General features: G+C 40.0%; 2 protein-coding genes across 2 annotated transcripts; both read left to right on the forward strand.

Moving 5' to 3' along the window:
• Positions 1–7,860: 7,860 nt before the first annotated feature.
• Positions 7,861–8,202, forward strand: LOC104447162 (TIR-only protein-like). The gene has a single exon (XM_018873448.2). It carries the CDS (start codon positions 7,861–7,863, stop codon positions 8,200–8,202), a length of 342 nt encoding a protein of 113 aa, XP_018728993.2.
• Positions 8,203–22,591: 14,389 nt separating this feature from the next.
• LOC104447163 (ras-related protein RABA1f-like) lies at positions 22,592–23,222 on the forward strand (the record flags this gene model as incomplete). The annotated part of the gene is made up of 1 exon (XM_039314154.1): positions 22,592–23,222. A coding segment is annotated over one exon (435 nt), but the record flags the coding sequence as incomplete, so codon positions are not given.
• Positions 23,223–23,553: the final 331 nt, after the last annotated feature.

A 23,553-nucleotide genomic window follows, 5' to 3' on the forward strand; every position in this document is an offset into this window, starting at 1 on the left:
TGACTTGGTTCAGGTTGTTGGTTATCGAGTCTACATGGCAGCTATAATGGATGCGTCAGTTGAGGAGACAAATATGGAGAATATAATCGTGGTACATACGTTTTCTAAGGTATTTTCTGAAGAATTGTCAAGTTGCCGTCAGAAAGAGAAATAGAGTTCGTGATTGAATTAGCATCCGGAGCAGAGCTAGTCCTTAAGGCTCCTTACCGAATGGTGTAACCTGAGTTAAAAGAAATGAAGGTACAGATGCAGGAATTGTGGAATAGGAGATTCATATGTTCCAATGCATCACCTTGATTCGTGAAGACAAAAATTGATTCATTGTGCCTGTACATCGATATTCTGCAAAACCGACTTGAGGTCAGGGTATCATCGGTTGAGGATTAGGAAGAAAGACATACTGAAGTTAACATCTCGCATTCGATACGGCAGTTATGAGTTCATTGTAATACCGAGTGGTTTGATGGACACCTTAGCTGTTTGTTTGGGTCTGATGAGCAGAATGTGTAAGGGTACTTGAATCAGTTGTGATTGTGTTCATTAAAGTTATCCTGGTGTGTTTAAAGGGTGCTGAGGAGCACGAGAGACATTTGGGGATGATACTTCAGACCTTGAGGACTCTTGAATCTTACGCTAAGTTTAGCAAGTGCGAGTGTTGGATGACTCGTGTTGCGCTCCTAGGTCACGTGATTTCAGGCAAAGGAATCTCTGTAGACCCCTTCTAAGATGGAAGCAGTGAACAGTTGGCCGAGATTGACTACAGTGACAGAGATCAGAAGTTTCTGGGGTTTAACAGGGTATTACAGATGGTTTGTAGAAGGGTTTTTAGTGTTAGCATCGCCGTTGACCAGACTACTGAAGAATGAAGAAAAGTTCACGTGGTCAGGATTTGAGATCTCCGGTGATGCGTCGTTTAAAGGATTGGGTTGCTTGTTGATGCAGCATGATAGGGTTATTGCAGTAGTTATGTTCGTTTTGGAAATTTAGAGGCATTATCGGTATAGAGGAATATTTCATATCATCAATGACTATCAAAGTCTCAAGTATGTATTCTCGAAAAGGGAGTGGAATGTGAGACAGCATCGCTGGATGGAACTTCTTAAGGATTATGACTATGATATTTCGTATCTCTCTGGAAAGGTGAGCAAAGTTACAGATGCACTGAGTCGAGAGTCATCAGTTCCACAGTTGGTACTCAAGGATTGGATCTTACCCGAGGAAGTTTGAAATTTGATTTTCAAATCTAACGTAAGCCACCTTTGAATCTTATAGCTACCCTCAGAATTGAGCCGAGAGTACAAATCATAATCAAATCACTTCTATGGACAGATTTAGAAATTCAGAAGATTCTATATGAGAATGCAGAAGAAAGAGAGATTGATTTTCAGATTTCCGAAGGCAGAATGCTAAGGTTCTGAGGACGATTGTGTGTAATTGACGATGTAGAGATTAAAGAAGATATCTTATGGGAAACTCATCATAGCAATTTCAACGTTGTCCAGACAGTACGAATAGATCTTTGTTTTGAGTGTGTGACATCCCGATTTTCAAACTCGATTTCGATTGGTTAAATTAGGCATTTCATCGACGCGATTGGTTTTTTCGAGTTGGCCACTTACGAGATAACTAGACTAGTTTGGTGAGTTATTAAGGACTTTAAGGCAAATAGACTTGAGAATTCGACCAGGAATCAACTTCTCGACCGTGCTCATCTTAGAAATCATTACGGCACAGTTAAAAATCGAATTAAGATCAGAGATAGGTCGGTTCGACTGAGATGAATGACCGATCGTGGGTGACTCCACTAAATTGGAAAACTCTCGTCAACTGATACTAATTTGATTTTACTGTCGTTTTGGTACCCCGTGTCCGTATTTGAATCATCGAGATTTTCACGACCCTCGAGAGTCGCCAATGTGTCGAGTGAGTTCATCGTGGCTCGAAGAAAATCGACCACGGGTCATTTGTCCTAAAATGCTCCGAAAACTACCTAGTAGCCTATGTCACACTAAAAGCGTGTCGAGGTGAAATTAACCGCCAATCTAAGTTCGATTTCAGAAATTAGAGATTCTGTCTTGTCACAAAGTGGGTACATCGAAGTGTGTGCATATCATATAAATCATCTGCATGGAGTGCCGGGGATGAATTGTATTTCAAATCTAGATCGATGTTCCAAGTTGCGAGCTTTCATGGTTCTTTCTTAAGCAAAGTGTATAGCGAGATAGTGCATAATTTCAATTGGTGAGATGAAGTCAGGGAAAGAAAGATCACAGGCCAAGATCAATACAAAGAGTCGGTGATTGCGGTTGTCGAGATCGGTGTCGAGTTATATCAATCTTTGACCGAGGTTCCCGCCAGCATATTAGTCGATATAGTTTCTTTTTAGTCAATGTAGAGCGAGTGTATAGGATTTTAGTTGATTGAGATGAGATCGATCGAGATCAGAAAATCGCAGTCCATAGTTGGTTCGAAATCGTGATTAGTTGCAATTATCGAGAGACAGTTTAGAGACTGCTTAGAATCGCCAATTTAGCTTCGCAGATTTTGTGTTGAAGACCTTTGGAATTTTAAGTGGGCAAGTCTTAAGTATTTTGGATCCGAAGTGGTTTGGGCAAGATAGCAGTGATCTGACAGCATTAGTACAAAATGAGCAACCTGAGAAAGAGAAGATTATATAAGACGACTGTACCCATACCTTTTTGTTTAAGAATTGGTAAAGGTTTAAATTTCGAGGACGAAATTTTTATAAGAGGGGAAGAGTTGTGACATCCCGATTTTCCAATTCTATTTTCAATAAATTAGATGGGCATTTCGTTGGCACGCATATAGTTCTTTTCCTTGAGTCGGCCACTCATGTGAAAACTAGTCTATCGGGTGAAGCCGTTAAGAGTTTCCAATGCATCAGACTCGAGAATTTGACTAGGAAGCGATCTTTCGACCGAGCTAATCTGCAAGGGTCATTGCGGCACAATTAAAAATCGATTAGAGATCGGAGATAGGTCGACTCGACAGAGGCATGTGATCAGGTGTGGGTGATTCAACCAGATTGCACAATTCTTGTCGATCGACACTAGACCGACTTTTCTGTCGATTGGGTACCCTGTGTTCGTATTTGGAACCTTGAGATTACCCCGACAACCGAAAGTTGCCAATGTTTCAGAGATGTACATTGTGGCTTGAGATGATCAACCACAGTCAAATGCATGAAAATTTCTAAAGGCTACCCGATAGGTTAGGCCGTGCTAGTATCGTGCCAAATGAAATTAACCGTGGAATTGAGATCAAATTCAGAAATTGAAAGTCCGGGTGTGTCACGAATCATTTTAGGAATATTGAATCATCTTTGGAAGATTTTTCATGTAATCAGAATTTTTCAGAAATTAAATCGAGAATGGCTAATTTGGCTCGAGAAATTAGTAGGCCCGCGTCTTTGATCGCGCTTTTAGGACTTAAGTTGGTTCTATGGACAAGTGAAGATGTGAATTGAAGTGTGGTGACATTGGATTAATTTTATGAACTTCAATTGAACTCAATTGGAAGATAATTGAATGGAATTGGAGAAATTAGTGTACAAGAATTTGACCCGACGGAAAATGAAATTTCAACCATTGGAAAATGTTGTGGAGGTTTAGAGATAGTGGGGTGATGTCATCACTTGAGATGTCATGGTGGGCCATTGTGTGGGATTAAAAGAAAGAGAAAAAGAGAAAAGAAAAAGGGTCCCATCTCTCTCTCCTCCTTCTCTCTCCTCCCTTCTTCTTCCTCTCTACCGTGCGACTCCTCCATCTCCATCTTCTTCTCCTTCTTCGCACGCCCAGCCATGGAAGAAACCGATTTCAGCAGCCCTTTGCTCGACCAATCGCTCGTCCGCTCGTCGCCGCTGCCCCGTGCCGCCCGCACGCCACTCCACCGGTCAGCTCGCCTACCCGTGGCCCTCTCTCCTCCTTCTCTGATGGCTGTTCGACACCCAGCAGATCCGAAGAAGCCGGAGCAGCCCACGGTCCAGCAAGACCGCGCACCCCGCGCGCCCAGCTCGCGTGCCTCCAGCGCGTCACCACCATCCTGGCCGTCGTCCCGGCCTCCCTCTCGCCCAGCTCGTTGTTTCAGCGAGCTGTTCAACTCGTCTAGCTGCCCGTTCGTCGTCGTCAAGGCCGTCGGAGGCCCCGCTTAGCCACCGTGAGCCACCGCCCAAGCTGCCGTCCCTCTCCTCCACCCATTCCGACCCAAACCGGCGCCGGATCCGCCTCCTCCAGCCTCCAAATCGCAATGGACTGCAGAAAAAATGGGTACGGCAGCGGGTGTTTGGCCCATTTTGGCCGCCTTCCCGAGCCCGGATGCTCGGCCCGCCTTGAGGAAAGTCGATCCTCGCATCGTCCCCGTCGTTTTGGTCCGCTCGGCTCACTAATCCGGTGAGTTTAGCTCACTAAACCTTGATTAGAGGGTTAATGATGCTTTAGGTGTGTTTAGTTTATGTTAAGTGTTGTTAGGTTGTTAGTTTAATTTATTTAAGTGTAGATTATATTAATGTGCTTGATTAACTTAAAGTGTGATTAAATTAAGGTTAAGTGAATGTTTACATTAATATAAACATTGATGTGACATAAAGGAATTTACTTTTGATTTATTTTAATGTCTCGAAATTATTTAATAATTTAATAATATATTATTATTCGAAATTATTAAAATATTATTATTTAATTATTTTCGGAATAAATTTAATTATTTATTAAATTCCGAAAATTTTGTCAATGACCCTAAATTCTCATAATTTCGTGCCGATCGCTTGCTGTGTCAGATTTTTAAATTGATGATTGGATATTATAAATTGAGGGTGGATTGTGAAAATATGGATATTATTATTTAATTAATTTTCGGAATAAATTTAATTATTTAATAAATTCTGAAAATTATTTTGGAACCTTATTTTCTCAGAATTTCGTGCTGATCGCTTTCTTGTGCATTTAGAATTTGAATTTGATGAATGGATGTGGCAAATTGAGTGTTGATTTGGTAAATAGATTTTATTTATAAAAACCCAAGTGTCGGGTTTTGATGCAAAAATTGTATTTTAATTATTATATTAAATAGTGGGGTTTGAAAAAGTGAGATTTAGCTTTTGATTCGAAATTAGCGTGTCCCCACACACGTGAGTAATTTCTGGAATATTTTTAATATGAAGAAAAATGGCCGGGATCACTATTTTAAGTGGAAGCATTGATTGAATATAAAGTGTCCCGGGCCGAGTATGCTTTGGCTGTGTGATAACTAAGAGGAATCATCCTGGGCTGTTAAGCCGGACTTGCCCCTATATGGGATGCCCACACGGTGGATGCGGGTCGCAGTTGATTCTGGGCCCATGCTCCTTCGGGAACGCCGTCGACGTACTAGCGAAGCCGCGCTCCAAGGTGGGGAGGCGATGCCTGGTTATATGCCAGTAGATAGCCGAACAGCGAGTAGGCTATGCCCTTTTGTGGCAGTGAATAATAATTGGAATGCATGCTAAGTGCGATTGTGGTTTATATGAAAGTGATGGCGTTCCAATTGTTTGAATTATTATTACTACCTGTGATTGAGTGATTTGAATTGTGCTAACCTGCAGGAAAGAATTGAGGCGATGTAAGTTCTCTGTGTGATGTGGCTAGGCCACCCGGGGCGTATTTTCTTTCTAATAGGGGTTTAGGGGGTTGAACTTGCTGAGACATTGTCTCATCCCGGTTTGGGGATTAAAATTTCAGGTCCCTAGATGGCGGTCGTGGAGGACCCGAAGCCCTAAGTCTGGAAAGGTGGAGACTGAAGTATCGGTGAACGTGTCCTGCTAGTTGGTTTTAGGATAGTTCCCCTTTTGTCGAGCTGGTCTATTTTGTAGACAGTCCAGAGTTGTATTTAAACCTATGTGGTTGTAAATGAGTGTTTGGTGTTGTGATTGATTGCCTGCTTTTCTATCCCAAGTAAATGTTGTCAGGGGATTTGTTTCGCTTCCGCATGCGTAATAAAATGAATGGGTTGGCAACGTATTCTGGGATGTCGCATATTTGATCGACCGCAGCCGGATGTGCGCGCGCTCGGGGTTCGGGGCGTGACAGAATTCATGTTGTGTGATGGAAGGGCTGAAATCGTGGGCTGCGACGGAACAAAAAAGAAGGAAGGGAAGTAGGTTGGTGGAGATGGGTAGTTCACTAGTGGGGTTGACTTTGGTGGAGGGTGAGACATTGAAGCGAGATGGAGACACGAGGATGGAAGTTGAGTTGTCAGTGGGATGGGCAATGATGGAGTGGCAGGTTCGGTGGAGGACACGCGGCAAAGTAAGTGGCGGTATTTCGCTGGGGTTGACGCTGGTGAGTTGGACGAGTGGCTGCAGAAGGAAGGCTCAGTGGAGGCGCATGAAGAGAAGGGAGCAACAGATTCGAAGGGGAGGGGTTGAGCTTCAATGAAACAGAAATGGAAGAGAAGCAAAAACAGAAGGGGTCGAGGAAGCTGCATACGAAGGGGAAGAGAGGGAGAGATAAGGATGAGCCCTAAAAGTCAAAGGAGAAAAAGAAATGGAAGACTACGGCAGAGGGTTGTCGGATGGGGGAAAAAGGATCGGCGAAGCTGGCGTGCGAGAGAGAGGCCGAAGGAGAGGGAAGGGAAAAGTAAATCAAAATATCTCATTTTTCATCATGTCTTGGTCCCACAAGCTTTCATACATATCCCTTTAGTCCCCTAAGCCTTTATGCACATAAAATCCCACAAATAACCAAGTTGATGACCAATAGTTGCAGCCCCCCTACCAACCTACGAATTTCACAATTTAGGCTTCCATTTCTTCACCAATTTCCCCAATTTGATGACCAAGTTTGTTGAGGAGGGTGTCCATGCCAAATTCCACACTTGCCTTCACCAATTGGTTCTTTTTGGAAGGCCAAAAATCCACTTGAAAATGACCAATCGAATTTCCTTTCTTTTCCGAATTGTCCGAATTGATTTTCCATAAAAATCCCGAGCTCGCTGAAAATTCTTCGAAGGATGAGTCAACTTTCTTAAAATAAATCGTGACATGACAAAACTTTTAATTTCTGAAATCGGGTTCAAATTCGCGGTTAATTTCAATCTAACGTGATTTTAGCATGACCTAACCTACCTGGTAGCTTTTATGAATTTTTAGTGCATTTGACCCGTGGTCAATTATTTTCGAGCTACATTGTACATCTTTGACACATTGGCGACTCTCGGTTGTCGTGAAAATCTCAAGGTTTCAAATACGGCGGTAAGGTACCAAAACGACAGAAAAATCGATCTAGTGCCAATCAACAAGAATTTTGCAATTAGGTTGAATTACCCACACTTAATCACACATCTATGTCGAATCGAGTTATCTCTAGTCTTTGATTGATTTTTAACTGTGCCGTAATGACCCTTACAGATTAGCACGGTCGAGCAGTCGATTCCTAGTCGAATTTTCAAGTCTATTGCATTAAAATCTCTTAACGGCTTCACCTAATAAGTCAGTTATCTCGTGAGTGGCCAACTCAGAGAAAAGAACTATAGGCGTATCGATGAAAAGCCCAACTTATCCAATCTAAAACAGAATCTGAAATTTAGGATGTCACATAACAAGCACACAAAAATAATATGATAATTTTCCTAAATGCTATACCCTGTGTAATAAGTTTCCCGTCTCCCGTCATTAGAAGGATAAAACTGTCAAAACGTCGAAACGAATAAAATAAAAAAGAAAAGAAGAGAGAAGAGACAAGTCTTCACATGGGGGAAGACTAAGACTAAGAAGGATAATGAGGTTGACGCTCCAGATTCAGACCTGTGAACTGGAACGGCTTTCATCATCCTGATCTCCATTCGAGCCAAGGTATGTGTAGGCAAATGAGTTTTCAAATTGCCGTCTATAACTATCAAGTGTTCCTCATCTTTAGAGGACCAGATGTTCGGGACAGCTTCCTCGAGTGCTTCCATGACCCACTCAAGGGCGCGGGGATTGTGGCATTCCTAGACCGCAAAGAGATCGAGTATGGTGAAAGGATTGATGACAAGATCGTGGAAGCCATCAAGTGTTCCTACATATGCGTCCTTGTCTTCTCCAAGGACTTCGCTTCTAGCCCAACTTGCCTGATGGAAGTGGCTCTAATGGTGGAGTTCGATAAAACCATTCTTCCCATCTTCTACGACGTCGAACCCTTCATTGTCTCGCTACCAGGGGACAAATGAAAACTCCTTCGCCAAGCACGAGCGCAAAAATAGATATCCCCGACTCAATCGAAAAGTGGAAGGCTACTTTGGGAAAGATTGCTAGGAAAATGGGTCCAACATTCAAGAATGTCAACGGCGGGTAAGTGTGATCACTCGCTTGATTGGTCTTGCTTTATTTGTTTATCTTGCGGAATGAAAAGATAGGATAAGGGCTTGCATGGTAACGTTTATATTTCTCTTGATTTCTGTTCTTTTGTTCTTTGGAACAAAAAAAGAACATAAATCTGTTTGGTAACGCCAACTTATTTTTCTATTTTGTGGAATAGAAAAATGACTTGGGAATAGATTTAGAATAGAAACAAGAAACAAAAAAAACTAGTTTCTTATTCCTAGGAACAATTTCTAGAAATAGGCTTTTTTTTTCTTTTCTATTTTTCTTTGCTCTTCTTCCTTGTTGCGGCCATCGCTGACCGCCTGCTAACCGTCGGCCACCTCCTGTCGCCCGCGGCCATCGTTGGCCGCCGACCACCGTGACGCCGTGCCGATTCTGTCGCTCGTAGCCCACCGGTCGTTGCCCATAGCCCATCGGTTGACGACCGCCACCGTCTGCCAATAGCTTGCCATTGCCAATCGCCGCACGACCGCCACCTACCGCCGCATGACCACCGACCATAGCCACAGGACCGCCGCTCACAGCTCACCGGCCACCGCCCCTTCCCGCGGTCGGTGGGCTGTGGGTGGCAATCCTACGGTGGTAGTCGGCACTCGTGCGGTGGTCGTGCGACGGTTGTGCGGCAATTGTGCAGTGGTCGTGTGACGGTTGGCGACGGCCAGCGGTTTGTGAGAGAGAAGAGAAAACAAATAAATATAAAAATTTATAAATTTTTACCAAACGCATCTCTATTCTTTTTCTATTCCAAGAATAAAAATTTTATATAATTACTAAATACCTTATTTTTCTCAGAATTTTTCCCGGAGTAGAAAGAAAAAAAAAACTATTTTTGAAAAGAAATAGTTCCCCGGAGTAGAAACGTTGCATGCGCACCCTAACCGGCTTGTACATTAAGATGCTCGCCGCCCTCTTTCTGGGATCGAATTGACTTCTAGATATTCCCTTTTTCTTGCCTTTTCAATAGCAATGCAGGGGTGTATGTCATCTTGTCTTCTCATTGCAGTCTTCCTCGTGTTTTTTTTCTCGTGTTAGTTCATGTCACCGGTGCCCTATGCACCTTACCTGAAATTAAACTGTTCAGAATCGGTCTAGGACCTTATTGTACGGTCAAGAGGGAGTGTTAGTGTTGGTCGCCTCTCCTCGCCTTTTATCTATAAAAAAGAAGAAAAAAAAGAAAAGTAAACTCCCGTTTCTCATTTCTTAGGTATCTCGAATGTCTAAAGGATTTTGTTTCCAAACTTCGGAAACTCTTGAGGATGGATGAGCAAGACGTGACCGAAAATTTAGTTGGAATAGATAGAGACGTGCTAGAGATGATGCGAAAGCTTGGATTAATATGAGGATGGACAAGCTGTCAACGAACAAGAGATGATAGGGAGATGGGTGTTGGTAGTGTGCAGTCTGCCCGAGGTTGGTAAAACCACTCTCACAAAGGTGTTATATGACAAAATCAGCCACCTTTTTGAAGGTTGTAGTTTTCTTGAAAATGTTTGGCAAGAGATTGAAGAGAAAAGAGTGGTACCTTTGCAAAATAGGTTAATTTGTGACCTCAAGAGAGGAGGAGATTCTTCAATTATGGAATCTTCCAATCAAGGTACCAAAATGATACGACAGTTATTCAAACAAAGCGAAGTGCTCATTGTTCTAGATGATGTGGATGACTTTGAACAAATCAAACCATTGGCTGAGCTAACTTGGTTTGATCCAAGAAGCAGGATCATCCTCACAACCAAAAGAAAAGATGTTTACCATATTCAAAGAAGTGAGGACCAAGTAATTTCATATGAGCATGACCATGAGATTTTACCGATGAATGAAAATCATGCTCTCAAACTTTTTCGTAAGTGTGCTTTTGGACTGAATCATCCCCTAAAGAACAATGATAAAATGTCAAGGGAAATCATTTCTGCTGTCGGAAATCTTCCTTTTGCTATTGATATTGTGGGAAGATATTTGAATGGGAAGAACGAAATATATGGAGATAGACTTTGTATGACTTAAAAGGAGAGTTGCAAGAGAAAGTGGAACGAATGTTGGAGGCATACTATAAACTTTTGGGCAAAAAGGCCAGGGAAATTTTCCTTGATGTAGCGTGTTTCTTTACAAGGATTGAAAAGACAATGCCCTTTTCCTTGATATATGTGTTGATGAGCTTTAGAACATGTCCTTTCTAAGCACTGGAGGAAAAAAAAAAAAAAAAAAGAGTTTTTGATGCACGGCCAACTAAAATTTCTGGGAAGAGAAATTGTCAAGAAGGAAGACGAAGACCCCGGCAGTGGAGCAGGGTGTGGAATTACAAAGATGTCCAAACAACATTGTGCAAAAAAGAAGGTAAAATCACGTTGAGATTTCTCCAGCATTCTTGTCAAATTTTCGTCTTATCATTTTACTATTTCATTGCATAATTCTTTGTTCGAATTTCATGCTTCCATTTCATCAACAAATTGGCAGGGTGCTAGCAAGGTTAAAACTCTTCACGTAACCCATGATTTTATTCAAGTTGATGGCAAAGTATTTCATCATCTATCGAATATGAGGTTTCTTAAATTGGACAATGTTGATATTGATGGAAATCCTGAGAATCTTCTTCCAAACCTAGTATGGCTTGATTGGCATGAATGCCATGATAAATATAAGTTGTTTGCATTCAAAATAGAAAAGTTGGTAATTCTCAATTTATGTACAAGCTCAATCAAATTTAATTCAGAAGACTGGAAACTTTTGATGGAGGTAAAGCCTATATGTGCTTGTGCTCTTTTCCTTATGTACAAATGTGCCCTGCACTTTATCTTTAGAGTTGTAATTGAAGTAGTCAATAAACATACGAATCATGTTGTTTTTGCAAAAGGCTGGGAGTTTGAAAGTCTTGAACCTAAAAAATTGTTCTTGGATCAATGGCTCTATGCAATTCCCTGCCTCAAGGCATTTAGAATGCTTGATCCTGGAAGGTTGTTTATTATTCAGCCCAACAATTTAGAAATCCATTTCTAACTTTGAGAATTTAGTTTCCTTAAACATGAAGCATTGCAAATTGTTTAAACATTTTCCGCAAACACTGTGTTCCATGAAAGCATTGAAAGAGCTTCTCATTGATGGAACTAAAATTCAAAGACTTCATTTCGACGGTCATACGACGGTCGTGCGGCAATTGTGTGGCGGTTGTGTAGCGGTCATGCGGCGGTAGGCGGCAGTCCGTGAGTAAGAAGATAAAACAAATAAATACAAAAATTTATAAATTCTTACCAAAGAACTTCCATCTATCATTGGAAAGCTTTTTCTGCTACAAGAAATGGAGGTTTCGGACACCTTAATTAAGGAATTACCTCCTTCTATCGAAAATCTGGAAAAATTTTGAAGTGCTAAAGATGGTTGGAACTTACCTAAAAGGATTTCCTGAAGCCATAAAAGATCTTAAGAAGCTTAAAGAGTTGGATTTCACCGACTGCAGAAATTTGAGGGGACATTGCAACATTAGGGGATTGTTTTCTTTGAGAATCTTGAAATTAAAATGCACAAGAATTTTTCATGTGCTTGCCAGAGATAATGGGCAAGTATTTCTCCACATTCAGGAGTAGGTGATAACATTGTTTGGGAGACAGTTCCATAAATTTGCTCTAGCTCAGACCTTGTTATGGACAAAATGCAGATTATCCTGTGTATGTGATGCTTTAGTCTTGAAGGTGGAAAACTAAGGTATGTCTTGGAAATTTCTTATCCGGGCGGGCTTAAAGGTGTAAGTGGAAAACTGAGAAAGTTGACTTTGTCAACTGCTCTTTTTGACATAATACAGAAGTATTGATGTCAGAACCTCTGAATTCTGCACGTGATTATGATTGATCCTAAGCCATGTTTCTGAAGACTTGAACTTGAAGCATCTTTGAAACGATTTGAAGTACGAGTAATCAACAGAGAAATAGAATCTTCTAATTGGAAGACGCCACTCTTCATTCCTTCTCGGAGACAGTACTCTTCTTTTGACAGCATGTATCTGGACCTTCTCATCGTAGGTTACTCCTTGTGCCTGTGGTCTCTATATTGAATTTAATCTCAAACTATGGGAGCATTTTTGAATTTGCTTGTTCCATCGTCTATGCAACTGGTTCTGCTTTGTCTCCCTCCCCTTCACATGATCGGCAGGGTAGTTGTTTTTGTTTTTAATGTGTCTCAATTTGTTAAGTTTTTCGTATGCACTTTGTTTATTTTCTCTGTCTCTTTCCTTCCTCTGTTTTCTTTTTTTCTGCATAGGGCTATTATCAGCAGCAACTAAAAGTAAAGGATTGTTAACACATTAGTTCAGTAGTACATACAAGTCCAATGATCCCCATCTTATGACTGCAAAGCATTGACTGCCAAATTCAATTTGAAGTGATAGATGAGAGAGAGGGAATTTCTTTGGAAATGCAGGGGGTTGAGTTATTATGACCTGGTGCTCTATCTTTGGTTTGCCTCTTGCAGCATCATAGGATTTAAATTGTGTTGTGCATAGGTGCCCAGTGCAAAACAAGTCTCAAGGAAATTTGGGCAATCTGTTGCTAGACACCGTTGAACTTCCTAGTTCTAGACATGATTGTCGCAACCTTTTCCAAGGTGAACCACCAAGGGAAAGTTAATGGATTACTAAGCTTACTCTTACATGGATTCTCCTAAGTCCATATTTGTCACACCCCGATCCTCGGAGCACGTGCCTATCCCTCGCCGGTCGATTACATTGCGACGTCTCAGGATGTGTTACCGATCCATTTATTTTAATACGTATGCGGAAGTGAATAAATAAATCCAGTGGATGGCAAATCTACTAATTGCAACGTTCGCATCCAATCTCTTCACAATTCTAGGACCACAGTCTCTAATCCACTTTGTAGCCTTATCACTTTACTTATGCAGTCTAGTCATGACCATAACTCGAATATCATCAAGCATGTTGAAGATTGGTTTGTACGTAGCCTCTAAAATTGTCATTGAAAACTTCACTAAGATTGTTGTCAATGATATCGCATTTGAAATCTTCACTGAAGAAGGTCTGACACCAGTGCTTAGCTTCTGTTTGGAAGAGTGCATCAAAACCTTCATTCGTTAACTGCAACAATGCCTGTTTAACTAATCTGAAATCAACCATGTTGGTACTCTTCGCTTTTTGCCAGAACTACTTTTGCAGTATATCTCCTTTGAAGTTCTTTGACCAATTTGCGTATATGTCCCTTGCGCACATTCTATGCTTAGCATATGGCATCAACTTAGCTAATGTAGGAACGAGTCCCTACAAAAATTCAAACCAACAAATACAAGTTAGAAAAAAATATGTAAGTAATTAATATTTAAAGGGAGTTAATTGGTAATGATATTACCTTCTGTTGGTTACTCATGAATGTCCATCATCCCTCATCAATTATCTCAATGTTAACCATTAAATTTTTGAGGAACCACGACCACATATCATTGTACTCTATCTTCACTACTGCCGAAGTTATTAGAAACATTTAATTGTTCATCTCTCCTTATAACAGCCAACAACTCCCGTTTGCATAAACTTTTTAGAAAGCATCCATCCAATTCTACAACTCTTCTACAACCAGCCAAAAAGCCTCGCTTGCATGTATTAAAACAGATATAAAATCTATCAAATCTAGGCCCACAAGTAGTGACATCTCCACAACTTCTACATACACCATACTTGATAGGTTTTGAGGCATACATTTGCTAGCATAATCTCATACATATGCATATTCTTTCTTATATCGACTCATCAATATTTTCATCACTCTCAGCTTAGCTCTCTTATATTGATTCTTCGATACATTAACCCCTAATTGTTTCTTCACTAATAGCTGAAACTAAGGACTCTTGATCTCAGGCATTACTTTGATAGAATTGAAAAAATGTTTCGACTACTACATACTTGTTATCCTTCTATTAAGTATGCTCCTCCCGGAATAATCTAATATGGAATGACCCATTCCTACTCAGCATGTCATAGAGCTTCTATGGATAATTGGGTTGTAAGCACTTAACCTTGACAAATTCCTTCATATTTCTAATGAATTTAATGCTCCTCTATTCAGCAATGGTGCTCTTGACAATAGTTTCTTTTAATTGTTTGGCATTGTCAAGCTTCATGTCTACAAACAAAATAGGTTTACGAACAGTTGGATTGTAGCAAGGGTATTTACTTTTTTCTACAAGCAGGTTCTTCATCATCATTGCCAAGCTCATTCTTCGAACCAATAATTTTATCGCCGCTACTTTCTCTATCTTCACTTCTATTACTTTTAGCTGGAGCTCCATCTCTATTTATTTGCTCGGGTCTTTCTTTAAAGCTACAAATTTTTTTTGAGAAATTCCCTTTACTTTTGTCTTGACTGTGCAAGTTCATTATTATCTTCGTCACTTGGGAAATTTATTGTTGCCAAATATTCATCTTTCGATTCACTAAATACAATAACTTCCTATTATAATCTAATGAAGTCTTCATCGTCCACATTTTCACCTGAGATTTTAGGACATTTCCCCGTGTGCTCATCTCTATTAATATGACTTGTCTCCCTCTCCTCCCTCACTTGTCTCTCATTTTGCCCTCCATCTAACCTAAACTCATCCCCGACCTAATTACTCACTTGAGTAGGATCTCTCACTTCTCCTCTTTTAGTGGTTTGCTCATCCTCATCCTCATCCTCACCATCATCATCATCACTATAATACTCAAAATATACATTAGCTTCATCACCGTGAAGATAATGGCAAATGATATCCTTAATACCATTATCATCATTAAAAAATCTCAAACCATCCTTCAATTTCTTCCCAAAAACATAATAATGCAGTTTTTGCACTTCACATTGTAAAAAATACACCAAATCCCTCATAAAATCATTATGTGATGGCTTTCCAACATTGACATAGATAGTACCTTCATTTGCACTAGTATATTCCCAGTCATCGCGCCAATAACAAACTCCCCACCATAGCAAACAATGATGTCTACATAATTCTCGTCCACGTCGATGCTGCACCCAATGAAGAAAAAAAAGTCATTAATTTTTGGGACCAAATAATAGAATTAACAATTTCACATGCAAGTCCTTGTTGTTTTATCAAAAAGAATAAAAGCAACCAATTAATTCAATTCGGTCCCCTTATAGAAACAAAGGAAGCCGAATTGAATAAATAGATTGATGTCCCTACCACTCATTTTTCAATTCAATCTCATTTAGTCCCCTACAGAAGCAATCCAACTAACTAAACAAAATGAGTTCCACCACTATTTCCCTCCAAGCCGAGCCCTCATTTTCCCCTTCACGCCCTATTTTTTTTAATCGGTCCCCACAAAAGAAACCAAATCATGTTATTAAACAAAAGTGAGGTTCTCACCACTTTTCCACCACTTTTCCTCCAAGCCGAGCCCTCAATTTGCCCTCCACGCCTTAATTTACTTGTCGGAACCCTAAATTTTCCACCCAATTGACCTATGGAGAGAACATGACAAAATTGAGTGAGTGAGAGTTGGGGACACGGCCACCAATCAATGGCGAATGAAGGCACAACTACAATGGCGGTTGAGCGATGGTGGACGAGCAACCGTGGGGGAGCAAGCTACGGTCGGCGTTGGGTGAGGGTCGAAGTTCGTATGCAAATGACTAACCCTATTTCACTCCCCCTTCAGCGACGCTGTTTTGGTCACATGAGCTATGTAGCGTCATTTTTGCAAGGGAGTCCATGTATGAGGCAAAACAACATCGTTTCTTAGGGAGAAATGAAAACGGCGTAGTTTATGTCATTTCATGTGGACCGCCTTCTTAAATTTTTGCCACGTTTGTTTTTTAATATAAAAGTTTACGTAACCAATTTGGTCAAAATCTCTCATCAGTGGCACTGAAGTGATCTTTTTTCATTCAATTTGGCACTTAAGTGTCCAGCATAAGCTTTTGGCATCAAAGTAAGCGTCAGACACAACTTTTGGTACTTATAGTGTACTTACTCCAACAAAATGTAGTTTCTCAATCAAATGCTGAAGCAAAATATAGAGCAATGGCACATGTGATAGGTGAATTGTTTTGGATAAGGATGCCGTTATCAGAAATTGGGATGTTGACATCGGAACCATCAATACTATGTTATGATAATCAATTAGCTATTCATATTGCAAACAATCCTATCTTTCATGAGCGAACTAAGCACATTGAGGTTGATTGTCACTTTATATAAGAAATGGGAGATTACTCTCCAACATATAGGGACAGAGGATCAAGTTGCAAACATCTTTACTAAGTCCTTACAGGAGAATATAGTGGATTTTTTATGTAACAAGTTGGGATTGTTTAATATCTACATCTCAACTTGAGGGGGAGTGGTAAGAAATAATAATGATAGGGGTAAAATAGTCCATAGTTATTTTATATTGAAAGAGTTACCAATATATATTCTTGTAATCCTCTTAATTAAGATAATACAATACATAATTTTATTCCCTTCAACATCCTTAAACATGAAGCATTGCAAATATTTTAAACATTTGCTGCAAGCATTGTGTAACCTGAAAGCATTGAAGGAGCTTCTCACTGATGGGACCAAAATAGAAAGACTTCATTTCAAGGAAGGCTCTTTGTCAACACTCATAGTGCTTGCGACTGTGAAGCATTGGGTGAAGTCACTGACTCCATTGGATTGTTAAAGAATCTTCGGAAGCTTACTTTAAGAAGTTGCAAAGGGCTAAGAGAACTTCCACCTGTCATTGGAAAGCTTGTTCTACTATAGGAAATGGACCTATCTTACACCTTAATCATGGAATTACCTTCTTCTGTCAAGGATTTGAAAAATCTCGAGGTGCTAAAGATGGTTCATACTTACCTTGACGAATTTCCTGAAGCTGTAAAAGATCTTTAGGAGCTTAAAATGTTGGATTTCACCCACTGTAGAAATTTGAGGGGACATTGCGACATGATAGGATTGTTTTCTTTGAGAATCTTGAGAATAAAGTGCACCAGTATTTCTCACGTGCTTGCCAGAGGTTATGGGCAATGCAATCTCTACATCCTTGAGTTAGATGATAGCATCTGTATGCAGACGGTGTAATAATCTTGCTCTGGCTCAGACCTTGTTATTAACAAAATGCAGATGAACCTGTGCATGTCATGCTTTAGTCATGAAGGTCAAAACTAAGGCATGTCTCAGAAATTTCTTATCCATGCGGGCTTAAACAATTAAGTGGACAACTGAGAAAGTTGACTTTGTCAACTGCTCTTCTGTTGACAAATTACATGTCTACTTATGTCAGAGCTATTTTTTTTTTCCATCAGAGTGCATGATTAATGTCCAACTATGTTTTCAAGAGCTTGAACTAGAAGATTTTTAGAACATTTGAAGTACAAATTATTCAATGAAGAAAGAGAGATATTGTATTGGAAAGACACTACTCTTTGCTCCTTTATTTTTCCCTTTTGTGCTTGGAGAGACTTCTTTTGGCAGCATGTATCTGGACCCTCTATTATAGTTTACTACTTGCAATCTTTATATGTTGAAAATATCTCAAACCATATAGTATCTTTGTATTATCTTGTTCCATCATCTTTGCAACTGGTTCTGTTTTCACTTCCTTGACGTCACATGATTGGCAGGGGTCACTTTAGTTGCTTTTTGTCTCTTATGTCTACCAACTTATTGAGTCTTTTGTATGTAATTTTGGTTCCTTCCTTCTCTTTCTTTTCTTTTCTTCTTCTTCTTCTTTTTCTGCATAGGGCTATTATCAGCAGCACGAAAAAGTAAAGGATTTTTATCACATTAGTTCAGACATACCAATACCATGATCCCCATCTTAGGACTACAAGCATATACTGCCACATTCAATTTTGAAGTGATAGATGCCAAAGCAGAGGGAATTGCTTTGGAAATGCAAGAGATTGAGTTTGAATGACCTAATGCTAATTCCTGGGTTTGCTGCTTGCAGCATCCTATGATTTAATTCAGATTGTGCATAGGTGCCAGATGCAAAACAAGTCTCGAGGAAACTTGGGCAAGCTGTCGCTAAACCCAACTGTACTTCCTAGTTCTAGACATTTTTACTTGATATCACGTTATTTTCTCGTTGTTATAGCGGTCCTCTCACTAGCTCTGTCAGGTTCTAAATTTTCTAATACTCATAGCACCTCTTCACAGTTGTTGGTTTGTCAACAATCAAATGCTAGGACCGAATAATCTTTCTGTTGAAGCTTGCATTGCCTTGTCATTCATTTTCATTTTCCTGTAAATGGTTTTTGCAAGTTCATGAATTCACTCATGAACCTAGATATTATAGGAAAGTTGTCCCTCTTCAATCAGATCCTGACCTCCAGAGATGAACGGTCCAGGTGCTCTTTTTGGTTATAGGAATGGAGCTACACGTTGTGTTTGGAAAATAAAGACAGGCCACAGCTTATGAGGGTATCAGTATTCCATAGGGTAGATATTGTGAACGCACCACGCGGGATGACGAATATGAAGTGACAGCAGGAGTTTTTAACATTGTAGAAAATATGGCATAATGGGAAGTGATGGCTTTGAGTGGCTAAGATTTTGTCACGTGGATCCCTACTAGAATTTCGAATTTACAAGCTAGATGGTTAAGTTTTGGTGATTGTTGGTCATGCTCCAACCTCTTCCTCTTTCTCTCTTTGGTCTGCTGCTTCTAGGAAGAGTTATCTAGATCAATCATCAACGAGAAATGCATTAGATGCAACTGGAACAAGCAAAATGCAAACGGTTAGGACTGTCTTCGCACCTACATCCTGGTTAATGGATCGATTGCACAGGCCTTGGCTTCTTGCTTAATTTGAAACAGAAAACTTAGGGCCAGAGTTGCAGTGTCAGTTCAGAATACATATTGAGGATACAATGTCATCCTGGACCAAACCATGAAAATTTGGTGGCGCAAACCTAATTAGAAAGCAGCAAATCCATACTTAAAGTAGACACGGTAATAGCCCATTGGGTTTACCGGGTGGTGAACTATTTGAGTTCTTTGCTTCAAGATGGTTGTCGTTCCGGGATGCTTCAGGCTAGGGTTCGCTTTGAGAAATCATCGCGTAAATGTTTCTCGAACGGGTATGACACCTTGGGTACATGAAGCGTTCCTTTATTTTTCCTTCAAGGACCAAGTTCGCAGACTCTTCAACGAATGAGAACAGTTCGTAGGATGTAGAAAGATTTTGTTTCATGGGTGGACACTAGTTGTACAAGAATCATTTTCTGGTTTTCTTGTGTTTTAACACAATCAACAATACTAATTAAGAAAAGTCCTTAGCAAGACCACTAGATTTAACCGGTTTGAATAGCTCGAGTATGGGTTGATCAAATTTTGATCTGTTCAAAATAATATATTTACGACGTAGATCCATATTGACCAAAACACACAACCTACTCTGATCGGACTGTCGAGTCTATAAGAAGCAAGCTAAAACTTGAATTCGGCACTCAAATATAGGATTAATCACCAAGGATATGACTAATCATTAGTGTTCTGCACATGATGAGAATGAAATCTCAAATATTACTATAACGTCCATATGTTGAGGCTAACTATACAATAGAGAAGGGGGGGTTGAATAGGTTGAGTGTCGAAGGATTAAAATTTTTTGTGGCATATCAACTAATCAACACTCAAGATGGTGTTTTAGAGAACGTGGTATTTGTGATGCTAGTAAGTAAATTAATCTAGAATAAACGGATCACACATAGACGTATAGTGAATTGACTTATGACCAGGCCTACATCTACTCTTAGACTAATGGCCTTATTAGTGACTAGATTCCACTAATAATTGGCAGTGCTAGTTACAATTAGCTAGTGTAGGTCTCTTCACTTAATAGATCATATTATTGGGATGCAAGAACACAAAACTTACTTTTATACACTTGACTAAAAGTTATTATAGTGTCAAACCAAATACCAAGATGTTTATAGATAAGGACCAATGATTTATAGCTTAGAAGACAATAATAGTATTTCACGTATTTTATTCTTACAGCCAATTCTCTTCACTGCTCCTTATATATTGTACGGTCTTCAATAGGATAATTAGCTAGCTGTTTGAGAGTCGCTCTGAGGTTCTTTGCCAGTATCGATTGCTCTTGCAATGGCTTCACTAATCATAGTAGGTTTCCCAAAATGTGTACTGCTATCTTGTCTTAAAAATCTACCAGCTGCTTTTCTTATACTTGTCCCGGTTTATCAGTTACGAAATCTAGAGTTTTAACATGTTCGCGCAAAGCGCTCTCTCTTTTCCTCTTTCCTCCTCTTCCCTTCTTTCTTTCCCTCTCCCTCTTTTTCTCTCTTTCCTTTTCTTTTTCTCGAGAGCGAGCTCTCCATTTCCTTTTAAACTTAGCGTCCACTTTTCCTTGTTCCGTTGACTAAGTCAACATTTTTCCTTCCACCTTTAACTTGTTGACCAGCGCTATTACATGGTTTATGGCCGATTCGTGTGGATGTGTAGTAGATAAGATTGACAATGTTTGAATGTAATGACCCACCTTGATTCGTGTATGCGCAGAGATGAGAATTTGTATATGACCGGTTTTCATATGCAAACTAACATATGCCAAGAATTAGTGAATGATTAAATTTTGTTGACACCTAAATATACCTTTGCGGGCACGTGTAAGGAACGAGGGATAGAAAATCTTGAAACAATCATCACAACCATAAATGGGCTGTAATTTACATTGGCCCAGCCCATGAAGATAATTAAAGATTTTTGAGGATTTCTGGGCTGAGTTTGGACAGATCAAAACAAGAAATATCACGATGAAGCGATAGAGCACCACGTGTCAAAGCCGAAGATCAATGAGGAACACGCAACCTTGGCTATGAAAATAGACAGGAAAAGGTTAAGAGATGCCAAACTCAAAGGAGGAGCGGTTAATACTTGCCGGGCAAGTCATGACAGTTGTCGAATGAGTATGGATAAGACGGCTTAGCTTGAAACGTGGAGTGACTCTTGAGGCGGAAGTAACCAACTACTGATGGTGACCAAATTAATCTATAAGTACCACAAGCCACCTAACAGAGAATCCCCCAAACAACACACAAAATTACTTTACATCGCCTTTATCTTTACTTAGTCTTAGACTAGCTATAACTTAAGATTTTTGTCGTAGATTTAATTCCAGCGAGTGTCTAAATCTTGAGAAGTGCTGTCATGAGATTCCAATGCTAACCCATTATCTAGCGTCATTGATTAGATTCCGGCATTGTGTCCTTATCCTCATCTAGAGACGGTGTTCATTAGGCATTGCTTCGGTTCAACATCGTCAATTAGATTCCAACATCGTATCCATATACACATCCAAGAGCAGTGTGTACTAGGTGTTGTCACCACTGTCCAGTGTCGTTGATGAGATTCCAACGTTGTGTTCTCATATCTATCTCAGACCGTGGCTTACTGGGTGTTCACCACTACTCAACGTTATTGATTAAATCTCAACGTTGTGTCCTTGAACTTAGTATAAAGTGGTGTTTTGTTAGACATCTTACTTGAGCCTAGCATTGTTGAAGTGTCTTCAATATTGTATAGACTACTTTAATTTTAATGGGCTTTCATTATTATGTAAAGTGGGTCTCAATAATATCATTAATTAGTTTCAAGGTTGATTATCATTGGTATCGAATGTGCGACAGGCCAGCGACTTCTTTAATCGCAAGATTATAAAGTATATAATCTTGTTCGCATTTGATTCTCTCTATCCAAAACCAATACAGAATCTAAGTCTTCTTCAATAAAAACCAAAATATAACACTTGATGAAAGATTTTTTGTTGCGGGATCCAAAATCTATGAAGCAAGTTTATTATGGTCGGGGAAAAAAAGTTTACACTAGCATTGTTGTTTGCAAGTCGCGTGCAAGAAGTTCTGTCACAACGGCCAACTCGCTTGCTACATTTGCGTGCCGCCAATTGCGGTTATTCAAACTTGCTTCTTCCCCAATAAATCATTTAAAGAGTTGGATTGCAATTCTGAACTGGCATGGATTTACACGAACAAAGAAACATGCTAATACAAGTTGTCGTGATAATTGAATAAGAAGGCAGTTTAATTGCCAGCGTTGGGAATGAGTTAGAGTTTGTGTGTTTGGTAAAGATCATTACTGGCTAATGTAACACTACAGCGAGTAGAGGCCTGCTTGTGAATAGGAAGTTGTTCATGTTTTGTTCTTAATTATATCTGATCTTTTTAGGCTGTAATATTTTTCTGATAATCTGTTGTGTTTAACATAGATACCGTGCGATCACAAGTGCGTATTATCGAGGCGCAGTGGGTGCTTTACTAGTCTATGATATCACTCGGCATGTCACGTTCGAGAATGTGGAGAGGTGGCTAAAGGAACTCAGAGACCACACGGAGGCCAACATCGTGATCATGCTCGTCGGGAACAAGGCGGACCTGCGCCATCTCCGTGCCGTCTCCCTCGATGATGCCAAAGCGTTCGCCGAGCAAGAGCACACCTTCTTTATGGAGACATCTGCATTGGAGGCGCTCAATGTCGAAAATGCCTTCACGGAAGTGTTGACTCAGATCTACCGTGTGGTGAGCAGGAAAGCTCTCGATGTCGGCGACGACCCTGCAGCACTGCCAAAGGGACAGACCATCAACGTCGGGAACAGGGACGATGTCTCGGCCGTCAAGAAGGCCGGTTGTTCCTCGTCATGAGAAATCATGGTTGGGTGTGAAAGTGCTTTGCTCTCCATAGCATTGTCTTTCCAATAGAGGGGGAGTGACACTGAAGACGGACTTCATCGGTCAACATGTTTACAAAAACTTAGACACTCTTATAGCATATTAATGTTAGCTAAATTTATTGCACTTAAAAACAAATGATTTTGGCAGATACTCTTTCCTTATTGTTTGCTTCTTGTCCTTTCTTTTTTTCCCTTGTGTACTTATTCTGCTGGGTTTCTATTTCTACACGTTTCTGAAAAGCATTACCTATTATTCATAATCCAAGTATGGTTCATTATCTGCAATTACTAAAAGCATCATCATGATCAGTAATTATTCTAAGTGCATTTATAGGAGACTTTGTTACGTGTAGCCTGTATTAACACTAGTTCTGTTACCGGATATAGTTAATCCAGAAGATTGTCAGAAAATCATTTGTGAAGCCTAAAATTCCGGCTATTGCTGCAGAAAATTTTGTAATAGCAGAACATGTCTAAGAGATATTAGCTAGCTGGAGT

The sequence above is a fragment of the Eucalyptus grandis genome, chromosome 5 (genome assembly GCF_016545825.1).
Source record: "Eucalyptus grandis isolate ANBG69807.140 chromosome 5, ASM1654582v1, whole genome shotgun sequence".
Lineage (NCBI taxonomy): Eukaryota > Viridiplantae > Streptophyta > Magnoliopsida > Myrtales > Myrtaceae > Eucalyptus > Eucalyptus grandis.

Excerpts from the sequence above, each read along its gene's own strand:
- LOC104447162 (XM_018873448.2), top strand. The coding sequence starts at position 7,861 with ATGAGTTTTCAAATTGCCGTCTATAACTATCAAGTGTTCCTCATCTTT.